We start from the raw sequence: 11,980 nt of genomic DNA on the forward strand, positions 1-11,980 counted from the left end.
GTATCCAATATTTTTAGCAAAGAACAACAGTGACCCACTAGAGGGAAGTAAAGAGAGTCAGATGGTGCTTTATGCAATTCACAGCCCTTCTTTCCTGAGATGCTTTTATTCATTAACACCTAAAACAACATACAGTAAGCTGCACAGATTTAAGATATGATAGCAGTCATGGACTTTGAGCACACACAATATGAAAAATGAGGTTTAGGTTGAATGAGGTAGCACATACCGTAATTATCTTCTATCTTCTCACATATCTATTATGTGTTACAGGTAATTTACTGGTATTTGTTTATCCCTTGATCTCTCTTTTCTCATGTTTTTAGGCTCTAAAACACATAGCCAACCTTGTCCTTTCTCATTACACTTACACTCATAAAAGCAACAATACAGACAAGGAAGAAACTCATGCTTAACACTGGAAGACCTACAAATGTGAAGGGTTCAGAACAATGTGTACAGATGTGTGAATATTTATGTACAATGAATGTGTACTGTGTTAATATATTACAATACAGCTTACTGTGTTACTTCAGGGAAAAAGAACAGAAATGAAAATGATAGAAAATTACATCCCACAAACACTCTCGTAAGAGTCTTGTGTAAAGTAATGAAATATATTGGGAGTTTTAGATAGACTTTATAAAAATATAATTTTACAGCATGACCTGGAGGAGTTCAGTAGCCACACACAACATATATACAATAATAGTTTTTACAGGTTGCTAAATTTTATACAAATTTCCCTGAAATTTTCTGAGTAACTTGCAGGTATTTAACTGTTAACTTTTAGGACATTTTAGTGAGAGGGTTATGCAATTTGTTACAAATTATAAGAAAACACAGAAAAAAGTGAGTAACCACTCATTGCATTTGGGTTAATGTGTAGTTGTTAATTTGCAAAAAAAAAAATCTTAATAAATTAGACTCTTTCTTTAACTGACAGATAATATATAGTTTTCAGTGTGTAGTTTTGTGTGTCAAACACTATACTAGCATATTAGTAGCTGCTGTGTAACTGTTAATTCTTAGGATATTTTTTTGAAAGAGTTGTGTATTTGGTAGTATACAGGAAATGTGCTCATTTTAGAGTTTTTTTAAGAAACAACCCAATTTGCTAGTATGTAGTTTGACACACAAAACTACACACTGAAAACTCAGTATTTTCTGTCAGTTAAAGAGTCTAACTTATTAAGATTTTTAAGCAAATGAATAATTATGTATGAACCCAAATAAAATGAACTTACCAACTAAACCAACTTAACACTTTCATCTGTTTTTTCTTTCAAAATATTCCAGAAAAAACACCCTCTCTGTAAAAATCTCTGTTAAATACCTGCAAATTACTTAATTTACAGGATATTAGAATAAAAGGGACATGTCAAATAAAGCGTTACTTAATGACACAGAGTAGGAGGATATACATGTGCATTATCTTATTATAGAGGGTTGTGGGCTACAGTTCTTTGGTCATAAATTACATTCGTATAAAGTGCTGTCACTTAAATATAAATTATCCCAGAGCAATTGGAGTCAGTCAGTATTCTTTAAGCATAAAAACCATGACAGAAGACAGCCACGCCCAGGAGAATGATGGCGTTGGCGTTGACAATGTTCCTCCATAGAGGCCTCTCTGTGGTGTCTGTGAGCTTCTTCTGCAGCTCTGCCTGCTCCTCTGCACTCAGCTTCGGGGCCTTTTTGTCCTCCAGGCCACAGAAGCACATCAAGGCCTTCTTGCACAAGCCTGGCTCCTCCTCTGGTTCTGTGATGGAAGAGACAAAGGGAATGAGGAAGGTCTGCTTGTGCATGTGTACAGTACATGTGTGAATGCATCTATATTTCCACTGTGTATGTGCTTACCCTCCATGCCCATATAGTCGGAATCATTGTTATCAACCCAGTCTTCTTTTTCAAGGTCCACCCTCTCCTCCGTACGGTTCCTCAGGCTCCAGCACAGCCTATACAACTACACAAACAACACGACACATGGGTGGAAACAAATTATTTATAAAGATGGTTATGGCATTGTCTTCCACTGAGTGGTCATATTTGGGGAAATGAATGATTTATCCAGCCTTATCTCACAGAGGCCACATACATGCTTGTCGTCGATTGGTTTGGTGACGAGAGAGACTCCCAGGATGATGATACAGGAGATGACAAACAGGATGATGGAAAAGTAGAGATAGTGAACTCCACATATGATGGTGGGACAGTTACTGGGGTTAACACAGCTACCTGTCCCATAAGCAAACTCAGCAATCATCCTGGACAGGCCTATAAGCAGGCCAATCATGAGGCCATAAAACGCACCCTGAGGAAAGAGAGAAGTAGGAAACACTGTCAGTTTAGACATAAACACATAGACTTGAAGGTTCACACTGACCATTAGAAGATCCCATTTCAAATACGCTTACAATGTAAGTGATGGGGGCCAAAATCCACAGTCCTCATATTGAGCAAAAATTTACTCAAAAAAGTTTACCTGAAGATATTATGAGGCTTCAGCCATCTGAGTCTCTCAATGGTCCGTATGAATAGGAGGAATGATTATAGCAAGAAAAATGTGTCAATGTTCATTTGGCCACCTGACTGTTGTTTTAGGGCAGACTTGAAAAACTGTGAAAGAGTCTACAGCCATGCTAGCAGTACTCTGAGGCAATAGGCACAGCTGTGCTTTGAGCTGAATGCTAACACTAGCATACTGAAAACATGCTCATAATGAAAATGCTAACATGCTGGTGTTTAGCAGGTTTAATGTTCACTATATTCACTATCTTAGTTAGCTTGTCAGCATGCTAACATTTGCAAATTAGCACTGTACACAAAGAACACCGGAGGCTACTGAGAATGCCATTAGTTTTACTGGCATTTTATCATACATTAAAGTATTAGACAAACTGAAACTGAAATAGTGGATGATTAACAACAATAAACCAGAGTTTCAGGATGCAGCAGGAGCATTGGAGGGAGAGGTCAGCTGAGGCAATAATGACAGCAGCATTAGTAAGAGTGAGTTTTTCAAATCTTAAGAACTTTCTTACAGACTTGTTTGAATGTGAGCTGTCATTGTATGAATCTGCTGATAACTGAAACTGATCAGCTGATGGCGTGCATGACTTCTGGGTTTTTCCTCAGCTAATGTGACAACCATAAGAGTGAGAAGCAGATTAACATAGGGTACATGTTCACACCACACTTTTTTTTTTTTTTTTTTAAAAAAAGGCCCTTTGACCCTAACAGCACTTTTCCAGATCGTATAACATATGTCCATGTTGCTTTTTAACTGTCTCTAACTTCTTTACCGTCAGAAGACACACTGTTACACAAGAACTCAGTGGACGCAGTAAAAGTAAAGGTTACCAAAGAAAGACCTTTGGCCTGTAATTACTTAAGATCCTTATAATGAACTGCATCTGACCTCACTCAAAACTTCCATGTTTTTAAATGTAACAGGCATTATCATTTGCAATGTCCAGCATTACACAAGAGTAAAAGATGACGTGGGAACTTACAGACTCATTAACACGTTTGCAGAAGATGGCAAGCATGAAGACAGCTGCAACGGGTGGTGTGAGGTAGCTGGTGATGGACTGGATGTAGTCAAAGAGCTGACCACTCTGGGCTGACTGTACCACAGGGATCCATGCAATACTCACACCAATCAGAACCAAAATGAACACCCTATACACAAACAAACACACATGTGGAGATAGTAGCAGGCACATAGGAATTTTAACAATCATCAGAAATCATATCAAACAAAACACCACTCAACACTCTGTGTAGATTCATGACCAAAACTTTGTGTACGCACAAAGCCAGAAATATGCATACTCATTTTTTTGTGCCGAATTTGCATGCCATTTCACTGATTGTGTTGCACTGGTGAGGTTCTCCAACAGCATAACAGCTGTCATTACGTGCCGCTACTACGCATGGCTGTGCGGCTCCTCATAACATCCATATCATTAATTTATCACATGGACTATAAACCATCGTCAGTAGTGACACCTCAGAAATGTAATAAATGATTTGGTTGTAGCACTCTTATCTAAACTGAGGTATGACACATCTAAAGATAAAATAAATAAAATGTTGACTCCTATGTTAATGATAAAGAATGATAAAATTAATCACATAAAGTAATAAATCAATGTTGCATTTATAAATGTGACACCATCAGTGCTGCTGGTTATCAACCAAAACAAACAATGTTTTACTAAAACATTCTGTTACTCTTCTTATATTTCATCTCTACCTCATCACATCACCCTCAGATTGCTTTAGAAAAACATGTGTATGCCTGGTCTGAAGAATACGTGAAGTGCGCACATTCTGTGTTTATAAATCCCAGTTTATGTGCGGGAAATGGCATATGCATTGTTTTTGTACGTACACATCGTTTATGCATCTGGCCCCAGACGTGTTTTACCTGCCAGCGATCATGAGTTCCTTTTCACTGGCGGTGCGGCGAATCTTAGTGTAGATGTCCATGGTGAAGAGAGTGCTGGCACTGTTGAAGATGGAGGTGAGGGAGCTCATCAGAGAGGCCAGCATCACAGACAGCATGAGTCCTCGTAGACCTGAAATAGATAGAATAACAGATTTAAAGAAGGGCGAAAAAGGCAGATCAGCTCATAAGACAAAGGTCTTCAGCCACCCACCATCGGGCATAAGATCCACCACCAGTTTGGGATAAGCGATGTTGGTGCAGCCCACACTGGCCCCGCAGTATTTTACACATTCATCAGGGTCCACACATGCCACCACATCTGGAATAAGATCAGCAGGATGTTAGGAAATGATTTAAATCCACCATTATCTCTGTGGTAAGATGAGTTGCATCAGCAAACACAAGTCACATGATGAGCTTCAGCAACTAGAACACACTCACCAGCGTAGAGGATCCTGCTGATCATCCCGGGGAACACCATGAGGAACATAGGCAACAGCTTCAGGTAGCCACATAAGATGCAGCCAGCCTTAACATGAGATAAATTCTTGGCTGAGAGGCAGCGCTGGACAATCACCTACAGAAAGACAACATGCCACAGTTGAGGGGAAAAAAAAGTGCATTGACACAATAAATGGTAAAAGTGATGGGTATATGGATGGAAAAATGGTTGAAGTTAAAATTCTATTTAAAAGTTCAACATAAAATATTTGCAAGACAATAAAACATGAAAGTTAAAGAAGCCAAATTGGGAATGCTTGCTGATAAGTATTCTCTTTTGCTACCTGAACAGGCATAAAGTAGACTGATCACATTGTGTTAATGTGTGTGTTGAATGTCAACAGTTCAATTAGCATCTAGTTCTTCACCTCAAGGATAAGGCTAGTGATATCCTATATTTTGTTATTGTCAACAAATCCATTGAAAAGACCAAAACCAATACTGTGTTCATCCGTCTCTTAGTACTTTACAACTTCCCCAGTCTTTCTGTTGCGCAGCCCTAGGTCCAATTGTTCCTACCAAGTATCAACTATCACAGCTTGAGGCTGAGGCCAATGCTCAAGCCAGCTCCAGGACTTACACTGTGTCGGACTATTGTCGCAATATTTTGGTAAGTTTAATGTTACTTAATTACAATACCTGCCCGGTTAGCACAATTTAGCTAAAGTAGCTAATATAGCCAAAGTATGCACGACTCGATGATCCCAGTAAGCTGGTGTTTGCTTTGGTCCAAGGAAGCGGTGCATGTTTCCAGAGCATGAAAGGCAACTCCCCACCCATTTATTTGGAAGGTTGCAGGCTATCAGTGTATGGTGTGGCACCGGTGTGAATCACTGATGTGTTTTTAATAGTCTTTGGTCAACAATGGAGGTCTATGGCACAGTGGAATAAGCTACATCTTGCTTTGGTTACACAGGCAATACTTGGTAGTAGGATCAATTCACTGTTGGTCTTGGACTTTCATGGGTTTTGTTGACAGTAAATAAAACAAGATATCACTAGACATATTCTCTTATCTATGTCATTGGGTTTGTCACACCAAGGTCTAAATAAAAGCGTGTCTGTGCTGTCTGGCAAAAACAAAGCAAGATAAAGGTGCATAAATGTGTGTACAAATATGTGGGGATTAACTGAATGAGTCTGTGTTTATGACCACTGATAGTTGATAGCACCAGTAAAAGTGGTCACACAAATGCCTAACAGTGCTGCCCATTTGCTTGACTGACCTGATCAGTGCACCAGTACCAGGTGGCCTGAATGGTGAGTCCAAACACCAGGCCAGGCCATGGCAGGTCTCCTGTGATCGGATCCCTAAAAATATGGAAAGAGTCTGCCCGAGGCTCGTAGCAGCTTTCACTGATGTTACCCGTGATGGCAGGGACGGCGGTCATGTAGCGGTCCATGAAGTTTTCATAACCTCCCACCTCATGGAAAGCTGTGGACAAGTGTGTAAGTTAGACTAATTTACAGTGATTTGTCCCCTTGTAACAACCAATATAAAAGCAAAACAGCAAAAGAATAAAAAAAGAAAAAAACACATTACCAAAGCCCATAAGGATGAATGATCCAACAATCATGATGACAGTCTGTAAGGTGTCTGTGTAGATCACTGCAGCCAGTCCACCTGAAATACAACATGTGATGCCATTAATTTATATATTCTGCATTCAAAATCATTGCCTGTAATGTACATAACTGAACTTAATGGAGAGAATACAATCAAAATAACTGTGTGCATGATCCAATTTATTACACCAAATTAGGTATTCAGTGTTAAGTGGTGTTATGTAAGTGCTTTTCCACTGCTCATCCTGTAACACTAAAGTACAGGTGTGGATGCATTGTTACAAAACAGCAACAGAAGGCCAATTCCTGCTTATCACAGTCCATGGGTAATTAACCACAATAATACACCACAGATAAAGTAACCAGGGAGAGGGAGTGTGTATGTCTCGTCTCTACTTATAGCCCTGAGAAGACTCAGGTGACTCATGGTGACATTCATAAAGTTGATAAGACCTCTTACTTTGGTAAACAGGTACAATATTCCGTGATTTTAGTGGAAAAGGAAGTGAGTGTATCCAAAGTGGACAGACCTGTGACGGTGTACAGCGCAGTAATCATTAGTAGCAGGACAACAGCTAGGTAGATGTTCAACCCAAGAGCCTGATTGATAAAAATGGCGCCAGAGAACATATCTGCCTGAGTGGAGCAGAGAGGAGAAAATGTGTCATTTCAATCAATTGCATGCGACACTGGTAAAATGTTGAAATAGAAATATGGCATGAGAGTTAAGATGCGACTTACTGAGATCTTGGTGAACACATACAGGAAGAGGGACAGCACAGAGAGATAGATGCGAATACGCTGTCCTCCAAACCTCTTCTTCAGATACTCAGGCATTGTGACCACCTAAACACATCCACATGAGAGTTTTACTTTGTTATGTGTTTGTTTTACTTACTTTTGTTACCTCCCAGTTGATTGGGAGTTCATTGCTCAGTGGGGGAGCTCTTAAAGGGGACATATCATGCACATTTCCAGGTCTATATTTATATTCTGGGGCTCTGCTGCAATATATTTGCATGATTTACAGTTTTTTTTCCTGTCTCAAGTAGGCTGTTTTAGCTCCTGTCTCTTTAAGCCCCCCTCCTAATGAGCCCATTCTGTTTTGATTGGTTAGGAGCTGCCTCTCTGATCAGGACACTATGTAAACAAGCTATAGTAGTAGGATTTCACTTCTTCTTCTTGTTCTTTACTCAAAATGGAAACATCTCAAAAACAACTTTACATGTTTGAGCCGAAATCCAAAGCAACAAAGGCTAAAGATGGACAAGGATGGCCATTTATGGGCGTGCCCGAACAATGTGACATCATCACAAGGAGGAAGGCCGAGGCCTGGGTTTTGACTTTCAGGGAGAATTTTTACATACGTAAGTAAGTTTTGGAATTTTGCCCATGTTTACGATAGAGATCCGACATTATAACAGTATGAAAATAACAGAGCTGTTTACCCCAGCTTTAATGTAGATGGGCACAAAGAGCCATCCCAGAATGACGACCACTATGAGAGCCTGAAACAAAAGAGCACAAACATGAATAATCAGTGCTGCTATTTGCTAAGAAGTACCTAAAGATGAAGTTGACTTCTGTGTTTGTTGTGGGTAATCTACAGATTTATCAGCTTACCTAACAGAGAAAACTGATAATATCTGTGTCACAGGTTAGAAACACATTTATGTAAGAAATGCTAATGATATAATTGGCACATCAGACTACTTTGATTACTCACATTCCATTCAAATCCACCAATGGCTATTCCTGCAGCTGCAGCAGTCCCAGCTATTCCTACAAAATGTCCACTGCCAATGTTGCTGGCAAACAGTGACGCTCCGATCTGTGGAGTGTATGGTTATATTTGTAAAAACATACATATATAATTTCTAAGTCTCAAAACTTTTTTTTTGGAGTGAATTTCATTACAAGAAAGAATAACAAAGATCATAATCATTATAACAAAGAAGATTCCAGCTGACTATGCATTTATGATATGCCATGTTGTCAGCATAATGAATAAGCACACAATTATTAATATGTTATTACTCTATAAAATGCTGATGTTAACACAAAAGGCTCATGAAACACTGCATCACACCTTTTACCAGTTACCACAAAACAATAAAAACTTGTTATCATGAGCCATAATGCTACTTTATTGCTTCAAGGTTACTGTAGTTAAGAAGATTAAGAAAGAACTCAATCTCAATAAGCATGAAAGTAAGTGTTTGTCTGTTATTCTGAGCAGCTAGATGCTAGATACTCACTGGCCACCACACCATACTCCTCCCCGCAAGGAAGAAGCCACCAACTGTGGATCGGTTGGTGCGGACCATAGCCTGTAACAGAGGGGGACATTTTAGATTATCCTTGAATGCATTTGCAGACTCTCACACACTATTCCAACAGTCACTGCATATTTGTTAATGATTGCATACTAACAGTGAACAAAAGAGTGGAAGAACATCACAAAATCTCTGCATACAATTCATCATTATCACTGACTGCACACATACAGCAAATCTTATTTAAATAAATATTTGCAACCTGAAATGTAAAATGTGTCTCATTTACTTCAAAGTGCTGCTGTAAAGATGCTACAAACAACTGAGATGCCTCTTATCTTAGCAAATATAATTATTATTTTGAATTCTCCAAAATATAAATCATTACATTTTCCTTTTGTGGCTCAATACAAACAGAATTCGGTTTAATTTCTAAGACTGAAAACTAAACTACAACTCTCACAACCATATAACACTATTCACAGGCAAGAAGGATTTAGATAATGGTCAACGAAAAGGTTGAACAACTCACCCATACTCCGACAGCCAAGACAACCACAAAATAAACCACAATGACGGATATATCTGCTGCATTGTTAAGGGCCACGGTGGTTGTGCCGTTTCTCGCATTGCTCCTTATAAAGGAGAATCCAAAATAATCATGAGACATTTTGCTGAGAGGGTGACCAGAGAACAGGAGTGTTGGTGAAATCGCTCCTTTTTGACTGACGCACCTGTCAAAGACACTTAATGTACCTTTGGTCCTGCAGGCAGGTGGAGGTGGGTTTATGTGAGAGTGGGAAAGATGGGGAGCAGAGAGAGAGAGTGAGAGAGAGAGAGAGAGAGAGAGAGAGAGAGAGAGAGACAGAGAGAGAGAGAGACAGATAGAGAGAGAGAGAGAGAGAGAGAGAGAGAGAGAGATAGAGAGAAACAAAGGGGTGTGTTCATCTAACAAATATTGTGAGTGTATTGTGTGTGTAGATATTGTGTTTGATTGAAAATGTACTGTAAATGGTTGATTCATGAATATGGATTTGAAAATGAATGTGCTAAAATGTTTAACCTTTCAGCAAATAATGTTGTTAATGATCAACCAACAAGGAAATATGTTGAGCAAAGAAACAGAGGAGTTCTCGTAAAACAAAGGACCTGACCTACAGATAAACTCCATCAGCAGTGCAAATCAGTTCACTACAATTCAACTCCAACACTTACAATCAAGTTATAAACAATTTCAGTAAATTAGAAAAGTTTCATCAAACAGCAATTAAGAAATTAAGATATTTCACAACTGAATAGCTGCCTCCTTGTAGAAGATCGTGTTACCATGAAACCTCTGTTACATAGTCCCCAATTGCCCTCTCACTGCCCTCTCGCACTGACTTTGACACCTCTGTCAATGAGTAAAATGGCAATATGCACGGTTGTTGATAACAAATCCGACTGATATTTGGAGCATCAGACGAAATGATGTTAACAACATAGCAGAGTAATCAAGGAAATACTGAATCATAAATATAAATAGATTACTAATTTTAAAATATTAAGTTCTGCCAACAAGGAAATATTTTCTCATTCACTGGAAGTCTATGTCAAACAAAAAAGCCCCGAAATCACCCCACTCACAACAACAACTTAACTCTTTATCCTCATAACACTCAACTGTTTATCTGTGTATTAATTATTAATCAAAGGCCAGTATTTTGGGAAGGGTGCAACAGAATCACTTGCCATAATGATGATTCATGTTAAACCACCTCCAAAGAAAGGCATGTATGATTCCTGGAGAAAAAAAAATAAAACAATAAATACCATACAGGTATAAAGGAAGCAGCAGCCACTAGGTGTCTCTATAGGACAGTGAAACTAATCTGAAATAAGGCGACTTAAAGCTTGTAAATAAGGTAAAGATATTTAAGGGTACAAATCTCACTCAAAAAGTGAGTCAAAAAGCCCATTCACACAGGTATCTTCACTTTTGCCTGATTAGGCCTCTTCTCAAGACTGTGTGGGTGTCAACGGACTGTACGTGACTGACAGCTCTCTCTCACTCTCCTGATTGTTTTGCTGCAGCTGTTTGGGTGGGACAATTTATAATGTTACCATTTTTATGACTTCCATGTGACATCATAAAATTCCTAGCATCGCTGCACCCAACCTTGACTAAAGGTCTAATTAGCAAGAGGAATTAAAAACACCTGTGTGGGTGTTCAAAGGCCTTTAATAATATATTTGCTCTGCAAGAAAATACCAGTGAAACATGATGTGTGTACTGTCTGCACGGACATGCATTTAACAGGTGTTGGCATTGGGAAATTAACATAAAATTGTTTATTAAAAGTCTTGTTATAAACAGCAACTATTGAACAGAAATATTAAATTTTCACTGGTTCAATAAAGAAAATGAACACTTTTCATGATATGAGAGTGATAATTAGTATTTTACTCTTTGTTTCATTTGGTCATATGGAGGGTTTATAGGTTGTGTGGTAGTTAATGTAATGATAGACAGGGCAAACGTCCACTGAGCAGGACCACACCTGTAACACACTGCACAGTTACAGGTTGGAGATTAAACACCCAAAAACACCCATTGAGATTTTAATTGAGCCATATCTGTACACACAAGCTAAACAATACATCTTAGAAATGTGAAATATCCAAATCATGAAACAAAGTAGTCGTGAGCGCATCCACAAAACCTCAGTGGGACAGGTGATGGATACAAAAAACAATTAAACTAGATACAAGGAGTAGCATCACACTGAGCCAGAGCCCTCATTACTTTATTTAGACATCCTAATCATAACCTGCTGTAATTAAGAATGCAATTTAGTAATTAACCAATGTGTTAATAGCCTTGAGTAAACATCAGCCAAAAAATACTGCTATCTAATTTGCATTAAATTAACAGTGATTTGTTTATTGAAGGCTGTTGTATTGAATTCCATTAAGTGTATCTTATAAACTCACTTAAGCCTTACTGAGCCCACTGTTGTAAGCCCAGAATCCAATTTACTTTCAACATTTGCGTCATTCCTCACCACCTATGTCCCAGTGTTACCAGACCGCTTCGACCCAGTGAGTTGGCTGCTTGCAGCTTTATTTATCATTATAATGCTGACACCGGTGTCCAAGGTTATAGTGCTCTGTCACGGCCAGAAGCTGTGAGGAAGGAGGA

The 11,980-nt window shown here is 38.8% G+C and overlaps 1 protein-coding gene across 7 annotated transcripts; it reads right to left on the bottom strand.

Moving 5' to 3' along the window:
- Positions 1 to 991: 991 nt before the first annotated feature.
- Positions 992 to 7,369, bottom strand: slc5a1 (solute carrier family 5 member 1). 7 transcript variants are annotated; one of them, XM_042395265.1, is made up of 11 exons: positions 7,265 to 7,369; positions 7,054 to 7,159; positions 6,501 to 6,581; positions 6,184 to 6,392; positions 4,898 to 5,033; positions 4,668 to 4,775; positions 4,436 to 4,586; positions 3,516 to 3,684; positions 2,099 to 2,314; positions 1,861 to 1,966; positions 992 to 1,756 (listed from the first exon to the last, which is right to left on the bottom strand). In XM_042395265.1, the coding sequence occupies exons 1-11, from the start codon at positions 7,358 to 7,360 to the stop codon at positions 1,548 to 1,550; spliced, it is 1,587 nt and encodes a 528-aa protein (XP_042251199.1). In that variant the 5' UTR covers positions 7,361 to 7,369; the 3' UTR covers positions 992 to 1,547. The 7 variants fall into 7 exon arrangements, with proteins under 7 accessions (XP_042251199.1, XP_042251193.1, XP_042251196.1 ...); XM_042395259.1 differs by having other exon boundaries at positions 992 to 1,762; XM_042395262.1 differs by having other exon boundaries at positions 992 to 1,802; positions 1,853 to 1,966.
- Between the last annotated feature and the right edge of the window lie 4,611 nt (positions 7,370 to 11,980).

Source organism: Thunnus maccoyii, chromosome 19 (assembly GCF_910596095.1).
Source record: "Thunnus maccoyii chromosome 19, fThuMac1.1, whole genome shotgun sequence".
NCBI lineage: Eukaryota > Metazoa > Chordata > Actinopteri > Scombriformes > Scombridae > Thunnus > Thunnus maccoyii.